Genomic DNA, 19,566 nt, shown 5'->3' with positions numbered 1-19,566 from the left:
GCCGCATACTACAGCCTTATAATCTGCATACCGATACTTTTGCCATTCATCTGCCATTCTCCCACTTTTGACTTTACTAGTCAATTCAATTCAAATTTTTATTTTACTCTTAAAATGAAAGGGGACAGGAAGAAGTAAAACTTGTCCTGAATGTTTGACTTACACAAAGTTTATGTTCCAGTTTATTTGACTCCTTATCGTGTGTCAAGGACCTGCCATGTGTTATAATGTCTGAATGAAAAGAATGACAATAGATTTTGCACATCTTAAAACAATACCACTGCCACATGCTTGGGGCTGGAAGTAATGTAGTAATGATTGAGTAATCCAGAGTTAGAATGTCAGCCTCTTGACATATTCATCTCTCTGCTGTGTTTACGTTGTAATTGATCCACATCTCCAGGAATTTTACGTTCATGTAAATAGTGTGAACGCCTGGCTGTGCATACTTCAATTTTTCTGCTTCATCTCAACCAAACTCTGCTCGTAAAGTTCAAACTTTCTGTTCCCAGCAGGCATTTGAAGTTGACTGATAAAATCTACATGGCAGCCATGTTTGCTCTTCAGGCACTGTTAACCGGTTACGTTTGGCTTCAGTTCAGTTGTTTTTATCACTCTGGATTCGAAAAGAGTGGCTTTTTTTCTTCTTCATCTGCTGCCAAGTGTAAGCAATGGGTCAGTGGTTATTGGATCCTTATGTTGTCGGCTTCACATAGCTTTATTAAATTGTATCCAGTTATAGCTCGACACCACAGTAGGAGTAAACACCAGGAAAGTCAAAATGCAGTGCATTAGGTCTTTCAACAATATTTTTTGGGATTGTGTAAAAATGTTTTTTCAAAAAAGTTCTTCCACATTAACATCAGACTCACCTATCATTTTTCTTATAGGCCTTGCACTGTGCAGCAGGAGAATAAATCAATAATTTTTACCTTAACGCAACAATCACAGCTTTAGTAAACCTAGGAAAGCACATACTGTATACTATAAACATTTACATAATCAAGTTATATTTGCTCTATTGATTTAGGCATTTCTCTCTATAAGTTGCTTCATTAAAATGTATTTGTATTAAAAACTTTTTTTTTTTTTATATATTTGTGTAATTGTTTTATTGTATGTAATAAAATAGAGAGAGAAAATACTCACATAAATAGGTTAGCAAGTGTATTTTTATTCTACTAAATAATTGGTTAATTAATTATAATTAAACCAATGAATAAAAATGAAAAATGTTAGGTAGTTTGACTTTTTTTCCTTCTTCACATCTGAATGACCTGAGCCATCTAATGTAGCCCTTGGGCACAAGTTGTACCCAACACAGCACTGGATAAACAAACAGGGCTGTTAGTACGCACATTAATAAATGGAACACCATTTTCAAGCAGCACAAAGTCTACTCCAGCAGCATCAGAATTCATTAACTGCCATTGATTTGCGCACTGCACCTCTCAATAATTGTCTCGGCGCTTGAGCTAATTCAGCAGGTCTTAGGTCAGGTCATGCGAATCATATTTCAGCCTTCATGTGCTACCCTGCCAAAACTCCCAGGGCCTTCCATGTGTCTTAAACTGTTGACAGTGGAACTGTTTCTTAAATTTGCCTCACAGGGCCAACTAGCTTGCCCACAACGACAGCATTTTTCTGTGCTCTGATTGGTTGGTCTGAGCAAAACTTCTTTTTGACTAGCAAAACACATCTGTGGATATCTGTATACATATTTTGGTCATGTTATTAGATAAATATGGATTATGAGATGCTTTACTTGCTAATTTCTGAAAATATGTCTGTGAGTGAGCCTAATTTACTCAACAACTGCCCCCACGGCGAGTATTTCCCCACCCATGATTTGAACAGCTAGGCTTGGTGAAGATCAAGAGCCACTGGTAAGATGCACTGTATGAAACACAATCATGTAAAGGCACCCACCATGACACAGAATAGTCAATAGGTTTTGCCTGATTTCCTCCACTGGCCCACAAGAATGAGCCTGTGGGAGTCCAAACAGGCCACCAGTGACCATAATGTTCCTTACTGACTTCCCAACCTACAAACTTGGCTCATGGTGCTCCACCTGGGACTGTGGCCAAAGTCTTTGCTGACTTTTTCCACTGCGTCACTCAAATAATCTGTATCACGAATTCTAACCTGATGACCACAATGAATGTGATTCAGGTCTTTTTAATTAAAAAGTCCCTACCACTTCAACTGACTGTAAGCCTACTAATGAGGGTAGTAGTAAAAAACATGGTAGTTGAATTTTTAAGTGACACTTGGACATTATTTGGAAAAGATGATAACGCTGCAGTTTTATGTATCATGGTGACAGCAGCTTTCAGGTTCAGATTTACATGTTAAATTTATTATAATTTTAATCCCTTAAGGGAGACATTTACTATTCACTTATGCAAGCATTCCCGGTGAGATGTAGAAGTGACGTACAAAGGTGTTGCTTCGTGTAGTGTTTTGTGGCATCTATAGACAATAATACATTTTTTTTTAGGTTGTGACATACTGTAAATTGTTTGCTATTTGGGGTAGGGCTTGGTCTATGTCCGCCATGAATAGTGGTCACTTATAATTAGTCAAGTCACCGGAATTTTAATTTTATAGCGCAAATTCATAATACCTCAACTCAAGGTAACATCTGCGTAACACGTCCTGTCAAAATAAAATCAGTTGTAGAATATTATATAATTCTCATGCCTCATAGTGGCCTATATAGCAGCCACACTCTATAAACAACAAAGCGCTTGAGTTCAGCGGCTAAATAAGTGACCATGGAGGCCAAAGAAAGTTTAATGAGACTGCTATTACAGTGGTGAGCTTTTATTTTGAAGGCCTGATATTCGTAGGATAGAGAGAAGAGAAGATGCATCATTGGTGATATACAGGTTTGTTTGTTTGTTTGTTTAATGCCTGGAGATAAGCTCGTACTGGTTCAAAATCCCAAGTCTTGATCTATAAATAATGCGAAATTTAAAAAATAAAATAAATATATATGTATAACTATCTTATGGGCTCAGACAAGCATCCACAGTCAAAAGATCGTATCTCTAACCTCGAGGCTATTGTTACCCAGCTATGCCCCTGTATGGCATCAAAGTACATTCCACTGAGGTGAAGCAAGCAAAATGTTGCGCTTTGTCACTTTTAATATGAAATAAAAAGAAAATATCCCCTGCAAAAAAAAAAAAAAAAAAAAAAGCTAGGCTCCACTGATCAGCTTGGGTAGAGTTGATGAAATGTGTTTTTTCTCTCTCATTCTTCGCTATTGTCATCATGTGTGTCTCCCCTATGTGCAGCCAGTTTCTCATAAATCCCCAATATCCTCTTTGTGCTACATTTGGAGCAGACGAAGATAAGAATGAGGAGGAAGGGGGAAAAGGAAGTCTTTTTGTTTGGCCTTCCTCTGTAACTATTATTCCTTCTTTGAAAAAAATGCTTACAAAATTCCATCCTTGCTCTGTCTTGACTTCACCTTCTTTCTGACCTCAAGATGTCATAATCTCCAATGCTAGATGTTGTCCTTTCAAAACAGCAGAATGTTCTAGATGCTTTATCTCTGTCTCCTTCTATAACTCACTTATCTGTTTTGACGTACTTTCCTGACTTTGACATTTGTCCAAGTCTCTCCATGCTGGGCATGTGTGCATGTGACACATGAGCACAATGGCTACTCCTAACAATAGTCATCGTCCCTGAAACCCCATGATGTGTATTTCACCACTGCAATCACTCCCAGACTATATTGTCGCCTTCCATTTTTGGGCAGATTTTTTTCTTTCTTTCTGTAGCTGTAGATGTTATCACGTAGCAGTGTTTTGCTGCACTCTAAAATCATCAGATAGTGTTATAGTTCAAGATATGATGTTATATAACGCATGCAAGTCCTGTTTTAAGCACAAATATTTGTTGAAGAGAATCTTTAGTTCCTGACCGTGTCTTTTCCACTTAGCTTCAGATAAAAGTTTAATTAATGGCAAGTTATATAAAATGTTAAGGATGGTGCACTCGGTTCTGAGTGAAAATAATTTGAACCATCATGATGGACTTAACACGCACAGCATGAAAATTTCAGTAATTCTTTTTTGTATCACTAGAGGGAGCCCACGTACCACACTAGCGCAGAAGACACCAGCTTTTTTTGTTTGTTTTTAAACTGAGCGCTAATTATTGGGTAATGCTAATGGCAGGGCTACCAGTTTTATGTACAGGTAAGCTCCTGAAATAACAAATTTGCTGCAATTATTTGTGGGTAAATCTTCTCGTCGTTGTTAGCTAGCTAGCTTGTCTCCATGAACGCTATGGTTTGGTTGTGCACTACAGTACTGACCTATTAGGTATACAGTACTAAAAATTAAAATAATGTATTGTTTACAAATTGACATCATTGTAAATATGTTTTCGACAAAAAAAGATCACAACAAACATAAGTTAGATGCAGCTCAGATTTAAGTAGCATTATTATTTAGTTTTTTCAGCATAGCAATAGTCAGTCAGTCCAGGGTGCGAATTTCAGCACATTCGACTTCGGAGGTTCCACTGTATTGTACGTATATTCAAGGCAAGCTTAATGTCGTGATCACCTTCTAGAGCAACATGCGGCGGTGCCATTATCGTTCATCACACAGCAGGCTTCTCAACAGTTAAAAGGAACTTTATTTTCAAATCATTTTCAAACAGAATGTATTACATCAAAAGAAGGCCATCATCTTGATTTAAAAAAGTAAAATATTCTCAACACAAATGTAGCAATAGAATTTTAATGCATCCCACTATCTTGTTGTATTTTCTCTAATTTCCTCTTTATCTTTGCGTTATTCCATCAAATCTGTCTTGAACTTCTGCTACGAATGTTTGCTGGAGTTGCCTTGAAAGCACCGTAAGTAAAGCCCATATAGTTGAATCAGATGGATTTGATCTCAAACGTCCAAATTGAATCAACTTAAATGCAATTCAGCTGTAGGATACCATTTTTTTTTTATGTGAAACTTGCATAATATGTACTTTAGCAGATACATTCTAAAGGGATTGATTGATCTGTTTTGTTGTCGATGAAACACATCTTTATTGGCAAGTGTTGACGTTATGTGCACATGGTTGCTTTGGTCCAGTTTGGTCTGAAAAACAGACGGGTCACATTTGTCCTCCTAGCCTGAAGATTCACTGAAAGTCAAAGAGTTTCTACGTTTTGCGCTGGCTGGCCTGTCACTGAGCAGAGGGAATGTGAAAAAAACGTTTTGGCCTCAGTTGTTGTTGTTGATGATCTGTCTGTGTATCCCGTAGCCCGTCATGCCAGCTTGAGTCGCCATTTTGTTTGTGCCCATTTGCAGGCCGATGATGTTCCTGCCTTCGCTCAATTGCTCCTCCGAAAAATCCCTCCTGTTCTCTTGTGCCTTCCTGTAGACAAATGACATTTCGTTTTTTTTTAACAATTTCTTTCTTACACTACCTTACTTTGACATAGCATGATTTTAGAGAGAAAATAACAGGGGGGGGGTGGGGGGGGGCGTACTTATGGAACCAGCTGGCGTCTCCTTTGTAATTCCCATCATTCTTTGTGACAGCCAAGCTACCCAGAGCCGTCAAGGTCCTCTGGACCCCTGCCATATCCTTGCCTGGAGATGAATAATCAAATCAATAAAACGCGCCGCAAACACTAGTGTTGCAACACATTATTTGAAAGCCGTCTTACTTTCATAGAGGTCAACAGTTTGGAACATGTCCGTTTTCGTCACTCCGTATTTTTCTGCCGCATTGAGGAACAAGGAAATTTGCTCCATTTGAGCAAAAGCCATTCCGGAGCTCTTGGCCTTTATTGGCTTGTTGGGCGCATTCAAGCTGTTCATCAGCTCACACAACAACTAAAGACACAGAAAGTAGTTGCTTCTTAAAGATGATGTGGCAGTGGCACTAAATAATAGGGATGACAAATCTGCATCCAACTTACACATCCATTCTTTAGCCATTCCTGGAAGCCGGTTTTGCCTGGCTCTGGCCGGCCCGTATTAGGTCCACACTGGGCCACGATCCACTCCACCAGTGTTTCCTCAAGCTCCGGGTCGTATTTTTTGTCCATCTTAGCCTGCAACTCGCGGGTGAGACCGTAAGACGGGCCCCTGTTTGCCATGTTGAGCCTGTTAGAAGGGAAAGTTAGGTTTTATAAACAGCAAGAGGATTTCCGGGCTCTTGGCAGGTTATTTTGTACTTTCCGGAATGCCTGTTTAATGGAACATTTAGTGATGAGCCCACTAGCACTGGGAGATCAGGAGGGGAAAAAAAACAGTTAGACCATTCCATCAATTCGGATTTTTTGACTTTTCAAATCGTTACTGATATAAGACAAACCACAGTAACATACCTTAGTATTGCAGCCAGACCCGATAGTGACTGTAAAATGTTATGTTAGCTTGTGTCATCACAGCTTGAGTCAGGCTTTGTAGTCTGGTTTTCATGTGCGACAGAAAAGGCTCTTTAATTTTTGTGTCCTTTCATGTCTATGATTTAATGCAATCTCGCTCGTGTGAATGAGATTTTCTTAAGCATATTTTTTTTCCACATTGTTTGAACTGACATTTTAATAAATTAACGCGGAACATTTAAAGTTCTGAAATTGTACTGTTGCAACTTCATGCTTGTCAATGTCACACACACACACACACACACACACACACACAAAATGCTGTCATGCTTGACTTCATGGGAGACTCCAGCGCATCATAAGCTACTTTTCCTTTTTGTTTAGCTTTATTTTTCGATTTATTTGATTTAGATCTCCCATTGGATTGTCCCAGAAATTTGTGCTAGATTTATTTATTGTATAAACTATAGCAGCTCTTCAGTCCTTCTTACTTAACACAGACCAAGAAGGCCGGAAAAGATAGATTTAATTTGTGAAACAATCATGACAGCAGAAGTTAAGTCTCCTTACACAAATCGCTATCCATTCCAGTAACACCCACTCCCACCACTTCTATTTACTAACACATGATTGCCATCTCAAATTCGTATGTGTGTGCTGACATGTCATGAGGAAAAAAGGACGGAGGAACTCATGTCATGACATTGTCAGAGGAGGAGTTGGACATGTTTTTGTTTTTTTTCTGAGAGCAGACCACTCCTATCCTGGTGTATCCCGTGAGAAGATCGTACAGATCCGAGACAATACACCACTAAGAATTAGCGTCTCATGAGATGGCTGTGGAAACAATGCTCTTCATTTATGATAGTGTCTGAAATAATGGAAATAGGATTCAGTTGTTCCTTGGTCACACAGTTTCCCGAAAAGTAATTAGGTAGCTGGCTATGCTAGGCTCATTTCCCGCTACAGTGTGCTTCTAGCTAGCTAGCTATGCTTGGCCCATCGACTACTACGGTGTGAAGTTAGCTAGCTAGCTAAGCCTTCACACTGAAGATAATGTACATCTTCCCATAATTTACAGAACAGCTTGTTTTTATTATTTAGATTCCCAACTGAGGAAGTGACTCCATTGCAATTGATTAAGGGTATGTTTTGTTTACAGCAGTTTAAACCAAAACTGTATTGCATTTATCTATCGTATCGTGTGATTAGCGTTGGCCACGTGGCATCCATTGTAGCCTGGTCCTCCTGGAAAGGGGATCCCTTCATCCATGATCCCCTCTCAAGGTTTTTTTTATTGCATTTTTCCAAATGGGCTTTCTGTTAGTTTTTCCTTGCCCAAGTGGGAGGTTTAGACCAGGGGATTTTGTTGATCTATGCGAACTGTCGGCTTCTGAAGCCCTTTGAGGTACTTTTGTGATTAAGGGCTATAAAAATACATTTGACTTTACTATCATTTTTTTTGTTTGTTTTTTACTTAGCATAAAAAAAATCTTTCAAGCACAACTCCCTGTTCATGAGGACAAAAAAAAAGACTCACTATTATTATTTTTTTAGATTCATAAATACACATTAAAATAATGTTAAAGTTTTTTTCTCTGAATCATGGCTGACTTCTACCTCTTATTGATGCCGTATGAGCTTCCTGGCCTTCTACAGAATAGTCCTTCCTGCATCCTGTTTGCTCATTCAGCTGTCACTTCCTTCCTCCCTGGCTAACAAAGAACGTTATGTGTATACAAGACTCTAAACAAAATGCCAAACAAAGACTGACTGCTGTTCACTGCCTGCAAAAAACTGCCCTAATAGCTAACCCTCCATAAAGCATGTCTAGTCGGGAAAGTGTAGCTGTAATGGCTTTGAAACATCTAAATCCCTTATTTAAATCATTTTGTGGCATATTTTACTGAAGTAGATGCCATATGGAAGTGTTTAGCCCTGGTAGGAAAAAAATTCCCACACTTCCTTTTTCTCGCCTGCACGTCTATGGTATGTATGCCTACTGCAAATATTAGGAATGAGATTTTTATTTTATCGCTGCAGTCACAGTGCTTATGTGTTGTGCAGCACCTTTGTTCCCCCCCGGGGCAAAAAGGCACACCTATTACATCCCTTGCAAAACAGAGGCCCGTCTTGCGCAATCCGAGCTGGCGGTTTGACAAATGATAGTTTCGTCTAATGGCTCCACACTGCTTTGGATGAGACTTGTGTCTGTTTATCGTCTGAGGTTGCAGCGGTTATATGGGCGGTAAGAGCATATGCCTGTTCGCTAAATGATTCCAAACCAGCTCACTTGATGAAAAACATCTGCTCAGACACTACCTCTTGCCTATCTCAAGATCTGTGCTGTCAGGGCATATCCAAACTACTCCAGACGTACTTATCGGTGGAACGAAATGACAGCAGAAAAAGTCTGTCCATTTTGACCTTAACGTGCACTTTTGAGTCCTCAACCATGTAAACAGCTGATTGGAGGTCACAAGGTCCAAAAATCACAGGTTATTTTTCGGGGTGTTTGTAAACACATGATGCCATTTAAGAGCACGAGTTGAATCATATGTTTTTGATATTTAGCTTATACAGTAGCACATTTTCATTGAATGGATGATTTAACACTAAGGGAGAAATGATGCATTGTTGCTATTCAATTAGTATTTCCATGGTGAGGAATTTTCATTCTTGTCCTTTTTAGGGTCACGGGTTAGTTGAGTCTATCTGTGTGTCACTTAAATCACTTCCACACACTAGACAATAATTCACATAATAATTCCTGAACTATGGGACTGGATCATAAGTTGAAACTGTAGTGTGGGGTAAAGTTTACATTAGCTTTTCTTTACTGTGTTAAATGTGCTAAAAAAAAATACATATATTTGAATGCTGTCATGCTTAATTTCACTGCCCAAATTAGGACAAACGTCTCCATGCTGAAACCGCCATCATTTGTTCTTTTTACACGTGTGACAAATGAAATGTGGACGTGCAACTCGAACCGCACCTTCAGTCTTTGCTGAGTGTTATCGTTTATATGTCATTAAGACTGTTTAGACCATTTCACTGTGCTTGTGTACAGTTAATAAAGGTTCCGTGTTTGACCTGGAGCAGATTACGGCGACCAGAATTCCAAAAACAGATTGCGGTCAACAAAGCAGTAGAGCAAAGTGTGTCACTTATTCAGGATGGCTTTTTTTTTTTTAACACTTATACGACATACTACTTCCAAAATCAGGTACTTTTTAGTCACAGACATAAGAGTGGGTATTTTAATTGTATGTGGGGATTGCTAAAACATGCTGTTTATCACTGGCCTTCATAGTCCCTTGAAGCTGTGTAACTCATTTATGACCCTGGGTGTTGCTGATATCTCTCTTTGTAGGTGTTTTGCAACTTCCTTGTTGCATCATGATGAGTTATGCGGCGTAATACTTGTAACACATTACCTTCCGATTTTAGGCACAAGTCCCTTACCAATTTGAACCGGAAGAATTGAATGAAAGCTACCTAGTGTTGACCCTGACTGGGAATTCAACGGCGCATAACTATCGAAAGGCCCTTGAGTTCGGAACAGCTATTATTCAAAACAAATGGCTACTTTTGTGCAGTCAGTTGAAAATCCCATCTTAGTCCCAGCAGTACTTGAAATGCTAAAGTTTTGCAATTCATCACAAGTGTAAGAAGAGAGGAATGCTAAAAACAAACAGACAAAAAAAAATCTGTCCAAGGAAGAAGGAACTTTCACCAGCTGATTCCCAATATGAGTGAGCCAGATAGGAGACTTTCAAAACTTTTTGCGCAGCTAGCCTTGAACAATTATGAGATTGAAAAGTGAAAGTAGGGTGAAAAAGGAGCATTTACTTACTTTTGTGTAGTAGCGTTCAGGTAAGTAATGGTACACTTGTCTTGTCTTTTGCTGCTCTCCTCCCCCTCTTATCTAATCCCTTTTAGCGCAGTACACGGTGCACTGCGCAGGTTGCCAAGGTAAATACTGCAAACAACCTCGGCTGAAATATATGACTTCTCCGCATTCAAGAGGAAAGAGGGAGTCCAAAAAAAGAGATACGCCTCCACGTCCTCTAGTTTCACTCTGTGACCCGCCCCTTTGTTCTTTCTCCCTTTCTTTGCTCAAATTGTAATTCCTTATTTAGGAGAAGGGAGTGAAGGAAAAAGAGGCCATGTGACAGGGGGGGGGGGTTTGGTGTGGTCACTGAGAAGCATTTTCCAAATATCTCCCCCCGCCCCATTACTGTGGAACGGCACTGGATTAGGGGGGGGGTGTTGGAGGGGAGGAATGATAGAGGCATCAAGAACAGTTTGTGGGAGGACAGGAAGGAGTCTGACTTATGGGAGAGCGGGGAAGCAGACGGACGGTCTCATCTCACGCCTGCGTGTTTGTCTTGTCTAAAATCAACACCGCGCTCCTCCGTGCTCACATTCATTTTAATCTCATGTGAAAAGAACAGGCCACGACACGACCCACACCATGCTGGCTGCAAGTGTTGGAACTGAAACTTGTCCTTGCTCAGAGTTTGTTTCCATGCCAACAAGGGGTGTGGGGGGGCACTCCCCGCGCCAAACATGCCAGACAGAGACAAGAGCAAGTCCGCACATGGTGAGACTTTTTACGACAAACAATGACTTCAGATGAGTGGAGTCATCAGTTGACGCCTTACAAGTCGTGAGCAAACATTTGTTCAGAAATGTTGGGAGTTGAGTTTGTGACGACTCACTATGACTGCTTTTACAACTACTTCCTGTAATCAGTGTGATATGAAACTTTCAACTGTAGGGACAGCTACAGTGTTTTTCATTACCACACTTGTATTGTACCTAAAGTTGTGCGGTGGAATTGTTTCACTGCACAAAAACATCACATAAAAAAAATACCAGTGTGAATATTCAGTCTGCAATACACATCAACTGCATTTTAGCTTTTATTTGCATGTGGCTCTGATCCACAGTTTGGAAGATCATTTATCGGAACACACCCAGTTTTGGAACATGTGTCTCACTTATGTGTTTTTATGTCTGTCTCAGTACATTGATGACATTCATTATTCAAACAAATAACACTCAGTTCCAGATTTGGGGTTGCCTGTGAAGATGACATTTAGCCTCACAGTGAAACTCCACTATTTGCATAGTCCTGATGCAAATAGTGAAAATCCACAAGTAACTGACTATACCGGTACAGCAAATATACCACCAACTATTATCCCAAAACACTTTAATATCATTTCAAATCAATCTTACGACATTACCCTTAAAAATAGATAACATACTTCAACTACAATTTTACGTGCCGTCAAGCTAGCCAGCTATAAGCTGGTGGCCAATGCTAACTAGCTACTCCTCTGCATGCTAACATTGCGCCTTAGAGGAAGCAGGACATTTGACTGGCATCTTAGGGTATTAGAAAATCTCACTGTTGGTTAGAGAGTCCCGAAGAAATTGTGAGTAGGTGAGTTTTCTCTGTACTAGTTAGAAGTGTAAGAAGCTGAGACTGAGAGATTTAAAACAAAAACATCAATCAGCACCGTTGTCTTTGTCTTTGCTGTAACAGTACTGTATAGTACTGAGAGACCCACTGTGTTTTTCATTGTTTTAATATGAACACATGCACAGGACATACAGCTAGCTTCTCCCATTCCAATTCAAAGTTGTGACCTGAAATGTTCCTAGCTAGAAAATGTGTCAGCCAACTCCTACCTAACAACATAATTGCTGTAATTATTACGTTTCAAAACAAAAAATAACAAAACAAAATACTGTATGTTGACACACTTGTCTAGCTTGGTAAAAAAGCACATACATAAGAAAATAATAATCTTTTAAATTTTAGAGGTGCTGAGATTAAATTGTACCCCACAAAAATAGGCTAGAAACACCCAAATGTACCTAATCCTGTGTACACTATTGTGTACGTATTGTCCCCATTGAGTCTCCTCAGGCTTCCTCTTCACACTACCAAACATCTGGTGGCTCAGACTCAAGCTCTTCCTGTGAACAGACCTAACAGGTTTAATTTGGTTTTGGGGTGTGACACTCCGCTGCGTGTTAACGATCCTGCTGGGAGCCGCTAATTGAAAAACAGTCGCCTGGAGGACAGACATAAGTGTGAGTTCATGAGGGTGTCAAAAAAAAATGACACGCTAGACAGAATTAGAATTTAAACGAATGCAGGTGAATAATTCAGAAAGTACAACAACGCTGTTGTTTTAATGATAAGTCAGTCATGTTGGATCTTGAAGGAAATAATTACCCCCCCCCCCCCCAAAAAAAAAAGTTATGTTTTCTGACTCTTAAAATCTATAGAGTACACAAACAAACCAAACATTTACTTCACCATATGTATAATCCAATGCGGTTCTTGATTCCTTATGACTACACTATGGATGTCTTCTGCATATTTAGGCCTGTTTTTATTCATTCATTGACAATGTCTGCAGTATTGCCTTGAGTTGTGGGAGATAAAAAGCTGCAGCGTGTGCCGAATCTTTGATCTTAACATTTCATGTGCCCAACCTTACACCATTAGTGGCTATGTGAGCCGTGAGAGGTGTGCTCATAATGAGGTAGTGGACGTGCATGAATAAAAAAGACCACAGGCACTGCATGATACCACAGGACCAAAATTATAGTTGGACACAGCAGGGAACACATTTATATTCCTTATCTATTCCAAGCCTTCTTTCATACTTGCTGTGATGTAGCGCAATAGTTTTTGTGAGACTGCGGCTTTTTGGTCTCCACATGGTTTCCTTTTTCTTATGATATGCATCTGTGCCACTCTTTGATGGCCAGTACACTGCTGTTTTAAACCTATTTTCCCTTGGGGATCAATTGTCTCCTTCTTTTCTTCTTTTGAGGATTAGCAGTCAGGATGGGTGCTGTAGTGTGGAGGAAAATCCGCTTGAGGGCGCTGTGTTTCATTCCACACACTGCAGCCACTGAGCTTCTAAACTGTGACCCCTAAACGTCCATATAAATCTTATGCTTGCAATCTCCCCCCTCTTGTAAGGCTATAGGATGCTCACCAGCTGCGCAATGGATATGTTCAAGGTGGATGTGAGGTTTGGCGTAGTCACTAACAGCACTAAACCTTACACAGGCCACATTTGTGTGATTACACCAGAGTGTAAAAAGCCATCATAAACAGGCCACATGCCGTCTATGAGACAGTAATTTAAGAAATAAGATTAGGCTTGTGCTTAATTCATGTCGCTTGTGTTTATTGATCCAGTGTGGGGGATGTGTGCTGAGAGATTGAACGACTGAGAGCCGCGGGGTCCACGGACAACCTACACTTGTGTCTTCGTGAAGGGTATATACATCATTAGCGGCTAATGGGAGGCCACCTCCGTTTGCATTTGAAAAACACAATTTGGCCGCCGGTTTCACACTTCTTTTTAACATTCAGCAACTAACAGAGGCGTGTCGGGATGACAAATGTGGCGTCCACACGCCGACTGGATTTATTGCTGCCGAGGCTAATTTAGGCTTCCACTGGAGGATTAGGTGTTCTTAAAGCCAATCCGTAGAGATATGTGGGTGCAGTGGTGTGATCACATGTCCGTGTTCACACCCCATTGAAGTCCTGAAATATATTTTTAGTCCTCAGCTACGTGAGTAAAATTCATGTTAACAGCTGTAGAGCATCTCCATATGTACAGTATGTATTCTTAAACCACGCTGTGAAAAGGCCACTTTGTTGTCATTTTGACATTGTAATGCAGTAAATAGTAGGACTGGCGCAGGAAGACATTTTAGGTGAGTCTTGATGAAGGAGCAGGTAGAACAGTTCGACCTTCATTTTGTCTATGCACTTAAGGACACGGTGTCCCAAAAGTCACTATACACTGCTCCAGGGGTCGGCAACGTTTACTGTCAAAAGAGCTATTTTAGGCCAAATAAATAACCAAAAATCTGTCTGTAACCACAAAACATTTGAAGATTGTGATGAAGGAAACAGTGTGTTAGTGTTAGTCTAATATACTGAGAGCCCAAGACAGCGCTAATTTCACCTGCGCAATAACAGAAAATTATGCAGCATCCAATGCTTTGAGATTCATTTTCTTCTGCTTTTAATCTTCCTTTTTTTCAGACTTTTGTTTTTCATACATTTTTAGATTTTTCTGCCTTTCTGTCAAATTTCTTACATTTTTGACAATTTTATGGATACGGTAATTTTCTGCCTCTTCTTTCTTTTTTGTGGACACTTTCAGGTTTTTTTGGGACATTTTTTCTGCCTTTTTAATTTATTTTTTGGGCCATTTTATGATAATTCTGGGGATTCCTTCTTGTTTTTGAACATTTTCTTTCCTGCCTTTTTTGGGGACATTTTACAGTTACTTTTTACACTTTATTTTCAGCCTTTAAAAAAAAAGAAAAAATCCTGACTGTTCACTGTTTGGCAATTTCATGGACATTTTATGGTCATTTTCTGCTTTTCTTCTTCCTTTTTGGAGATTTTTAGGTAATTAAAAAACAAACATTTTTCATCTATCTTTCGTCTCTTTTTCTGGCAACTTAAAAATGTGGACTCTGACATTTTAACAAATATTTAATTGTTATTATTATTATTATATCTCAATCATTAATTAATTTAAAGAATATTTTATCTAAAAATAAAGATGATTATGTATTAAATTTTTTTTTATTTCTATTAATTTTTTTTTTATTTCTACTACTTTTTCTTTTTTTTTAAGAGATCCACAGCGTTTTTCCCCACACTGTCTTCAGGTTATTCAAAGGCTTCAAGGGGAAATGATGATGACGATTCTCAGAGTGATGTTGAAATGTCGAACTGCGCTGACAGAAAAACGTCTTTCCAAGGGGCAATTTTGCAAAGCAGTTCCAATGTCAATTAACTAGCCATGGGCAAGGGAATGATAAGCTTACAAAAACTGCAATGCCAAAGCTGTCAATTGCTGATGGCCTCACGTCAGTTCGAATTATAGCTGAAATGAAATAGAAAAAAAGAAATGAATAGTGACTTTTGGGATACCTTTTACATTAGTCATTGTAGTATTGCTAAAACTACAAATATAATGGTGCCATTGGGTGAAAAAGACTACGTACCCACGCAGCAGTGTTTTAACAAATATTTTTGTCCAGATTATAACGCATTCACCGGCTGCAAATTCTTGTTGGCCAATCAGAAGGCTCAAAATTTGCATTGGTTGAGCATTCTGATGCTACTGTTACTCAAGCGAGAGATAAAGTGCATTCAAAGCATTTTCACCCTTGTACTAGAAAAGGCCAAATGCACCAAATTCCTTTTGGACGAAGGATCAAAAACACAAAAATTCATGAACTTGACTTTTGTGAACCATGCTAAGAGTTAAAGTTTTAAAGATTTTTTTTAACTACCTAAATATGCCAAGTGCCAGTCCAGTGACCATTGAATGCTAAATTTGAATAGTGTTCCTTTACATATTTCATTTATGTGTTATGCGAGGCTATTTACCCAGGCTAGAAACAATGAAAACAAAATGCTGTGGATTCAGAGAAGACTCATAGGCTATTCATAGCCCTAAATATGTCTTTTTTCCAGATAATTTCAGCACATGGCAGTTTACCGTGTTGACGCTCCTCGTTGATGTATTCTCTGGCGGGTTGCATCATTTCTTGCCAGCATGATGTCACGTTATTTATGTCGCTGACGCACATATCGCCATCCCGCCTCCACGCGTCGCCAGATCAGGATTTACCATTCCAAATGACATGCTCGGCGGAAGTACTTGGCGGAAAAAACGGAATGTTCATTAATCATATAATCACCTTATCTAATTAGATTAGATAACTTACTCTACATTTCAGTTTTATTTGTCCATTTTTAACAACAATATGAATTTGAAATCAGAAGTCATGGAAAATCATGAATAGTGTTCTGATGCATATTCGTGATTTGCCTCTTTTCATGTTGTGGATTTTTTTTAATATATATTTTTTGGAACCCTTCCTCCACCATACTGTGGCATCCTGGTGGAACAAGATAGAAGTTGAGGAGCTTCATTTTTATAAAATAAGTGTTTTGCTACCATTTTGTGGCATCATGGTGCTAAGGAATTTTATTGAAGGGGCTTGAGGAACCTCCATTTGCTGCTATCTTGTGGCATCTGTGGGCAATTTTAAACCTTTTTGTGGGGGGCAATGATTCTTCGCTATTTGCGGCAGAGCTCAGTCTAAATCATGTTTTTTTGGGCTGCTTGTCTTCAGCTGGAACTGAGGCCTGTCAAGGTGGGGGGAATTATTAACAGTTCCGAGAGACAGTTAGCACAAAACATTTAGCCTTTTTGCTAGGAAAAATAAAAAAATATTTTTAGCTGAGTTTATAGGTCACATAAATAATAAAAAAACAAAAAAAAAATCTTCTTCTTTTTTTTTTAAACAGCTTATCTTGGTCTATTTTTTTTGTTTCACAAAAAAACTGGCATTTGATGAGAGGGGTGTGTAGACTTTTTATATCCACTTTACAGTATTGTCCAATTGATATCAAGAATGGAGTTAATTATGTTTTTTTGTGTGTATTTTTCATAAAGAGTGCAGAAAATTGCAATTTTGGTGTATTTTTTGGAAACAATAAAACAAAACATGCATCTAACAAGAACGTTAAAGAAGTAGCATTTTATTTGCTTTAGTGGGGCAAAAAAAAAAAGAAAAAGTGGTGGGCTGGATAATGTCGCCTGGAGGTTGACACATGAGATATAATGCAACCTAATTCTTTAACTGATTTTAAGAGTACGTACACAAAGAGAGATGGAGATAAACACGGTGGATAGAAACACTTATAGAAAGAAAAGAGGGACTATTGAGAGACAACAGGCGTATATAATGGTTATCTAGATGGACAGATGAGGGGGAGTCATTGTATTTTAATGTTACCCAGGTGGTAAAGAAAAAAAAAAAACAGGTCAATTTGCGAGAGGACAAGCAAGGTCAGAAGTAGCAAAATGAAGTCAGGTAGAGAAGGAGAGGGGCAGATGGAGACGGAAAGAGAGAGAGGGGCGAGCGAGAGGAAGGACTGAGAGCGGGTGCCAAGCGTGGGGGGGGGCTGAGAGCAAAATGGAGACTGACACAAAATGATGGCACAAAACATTAAGAGGCTGCAAGAGGAGGAGCACAATCCAGAGGGACACGCCAACTCCACTTTCATCTTTATGAATGAGCCGAGAGGCGCGGAGGCAAATATCCAAGGAACAATAGCCGACTAATGAAATGATCTTTCTTCATGCCGAATAATAATGAACAAGCCGTGGTGATATGTAGGTCACACAGGGGATGAAAATTTGATGAACGAGGCAACCCTGTGAATAGCCAGTTAATGGAAATCGATGTGTTATGTTAACTCTGATTTATCCTTACTGACAGAAGAAGAAAAATCAAAAAGGAGGTCGATTGTGAAGATTCAATGGATGCATTCAGCGTCGGTTTGAGGTCGGCAAGTGACTGAGCTTTTGCTCTCTCTACAAGTGAAGGCACAAAAATAGAAGCAGCATACTCATAACATGCTACGATAGACAGCACTCATCATGTACATGTACATTTTTTAATTGACAGCCAGTCAGTGGTTAGAAAACTAGTAGTAGGCTTCTATATGAGTGCTTTTGTGTCCCTCAAGGTACATATAATGTGCATTAATGTACCATAAAACCATTTCCTCTACCTCTTGTTCGCAATAGCGTGAGCAAGGAATCCCAGCTCATTTTGGGCGAAAGGCAGCTTAGACCTTACCGCAAGTGTTTTAAGTCAGAAAATGTCTCATTTGAACCAGCTAGCTTACCTATGCACATTCTTACAACCTCTTAAAGCACACCCCAACCTCTCATACACACACACACACACCTCTTTTAAAATGGCCTCTCCAGCGTGTTCGAAGGAGTTTATGTTGCGTTTCAGGGTTCACCCTTCTCTTAAAAAAAAAAAAAAAGAAGAAAAAAAGGGTTCACCCTTACTCATTCATCACTCTTATTACTCGCATGGTTCCTGCATTTAAAAAAAAAATATATATATATATATATATAATCTGTGATGTAATTACACGCTGCAATGAACTATCTGCACATTTGCATGTGTTGAAGAATAAATGAGCGCACACCACTGATAGATGGCATGAACTATGGGGATTTTTAGTGGCAGTTTCTTAGGTGAAACACCTGCATAAAGTCCAAGGCCAAGAAATAGACAAAAAGACCTCTGATTGATTGATTGATTGATAGATAGATAGATAGATAGATAGATAGATAGATAGATAGATAGATAGATAGATAGATAGATAGATAGATACTGTAGATAGATAGTGAAAGAGGAATAAATTATTATGTCCTCTTTGCGTGTTCCAAAAATGAAGATAGATTTAATGTAAGAAAAATACACCTTTGCAAAAATGATTTAATAAAAAACAGAGAATCTCTGGACAAATAACTGCCTCTAATCATCACTTAAACAGGTGGGATTCAGAGCATCAAATGTAGCTCTCTGGTACTTTTCCGTGAGCGATGGCGAAAACAGAGTCAGGTGTGGGTGTTCAAAACAGATTCTCTTCTCAAGGACCAAATGTGTTTTCGCACAAAGCGCTGAGAAGGAACTTTTTTAGACTAAATAGTATGTCCCAGCTTAAGGTCAGCCTATACGAAGTCAACACCATCTGCTCTGCACAGGACACAAAACATTTCGACAAAGTTAATATAAAGAATTAAAATGTTAATAATGTGTAACAATGGTTAATGAAATAAAATGAAGTATTAAAAATGTTATAATATCTATCAATAGATAGATGAATAGATAGCTAGATAGATGGATAGATGATAGATAGATGGATAGATAGATGGATAGCTAGCGACTAGCTAGCTAGCTAGCTTATAATATATACCTTTTTTTGTCTTATTTTCTGCTTTTAATATATACCTAATAACACAGCAGCATACAAAAAGCGTTTCGCCACTTGGACATCGGTCGGACTAGAGATGACAGGTTAGCTTAGCGCTAGCTAGCTTGTACGCCACAATTTTGGACCAAGGCAAGAAAAAAAAAAACACCCAGGATTTGACTGTTGGCCAGGGTACAACGAGGGATCCCGGAAATTGAAGTAAGATATTTTAAACCTTTTTGTAGGAAGAGGCTGCCGCTCCAACACACCTGTGTACACTCCGGTTCAATAGATATACAGAACGAGGCTTTGTAAAGTGCTTTGGACACTGTAT

General features: G+C 39.1%; 1 protein-coding gene across 2 annotated transcripts; it reads right to left on the bottom strand.

The window, feature by feature from the left end:
- Positions 1-4,639: 4,639 nt before the first annotated feature.
- LOC144036111 (transgelin-like) lies at positions 4,640-10,408 on the bottom strand. 2 transcript variants are annotated; one of them, XM_077546437.1, is made up of 5 exons: positions 10,224-10,408; positions 5,954-6,140; positions 5,699-5,867; positions 5,519-5,621; positions 4,640-5,403 (listed from the first exon to the last, which is right to left on the bottom strand). In XM_077546437.1, exons 2-5 carry the CDS (start codon positions 6,131-6,133, stop codon positions 5,250-5,252), a joined length of 606 nt encoding a protein of 201 aa, XP_077402563.1. In that variant the 5' UTR covers positions 6,134-6,140; positions 10,224-10,408; the 3' UTR covers positions 4,640-5,249. The 2 variants fall into 2 exon arrangements, with proteins under 2 accessions (XP_077402563.1, XP_077402564.1); XM_077546438.1 differs by lacking the exon at positions 10,224-10,408 and adding an exon at positions 6,365-6,492.
- Positions 10,409-19,566: the final 9,158 nt, after the last annotated feature.

Source organism: Vanacampus margaritifer, chromosome 16, assembly GCF_051991255.1.
Source record: "Vanacampus margaritifer isolate UIUO_Vmar chromosome 16, RoL_Vmar_1.0, whole genome shotgun sequence".
Lineage (NCBI taxonomy): Eukaryota > Metazoa > Chordata > Actinopteri > Syngnathiformes > Syngnathidae > Vanacampus > Vanacampus margaritifer.
This window is presented reverse-complemented; position numbering and strand designations above follow the sequence as displayed.

Excerpts from the sequence above, each read along its gene's own strand:
- LOC144036111 (XM_077546437.1), bottom strand. The coding sequence starts at position 6,133 with ATGGCAAACAGGGGCCCGTCTTACGGTCTCACCCGCGAGTTGCAGGCT. Across the intron at positions 5,622-5,698 it reads AACTGTTGACCTCTATGAAA|GCAAGGATATGGCAGGGGTC; the intron begins GTAAGACGGCTT and ends ATTCATCTCCAG. Across the intron at positions 5,404-5,518 it reads GACGCCAGCTGGTTCCATAA|GAAGGCACAAGAGAACAGGA; the intron begins GTACGCCCCCCC and ends ATTTGTCTACAG.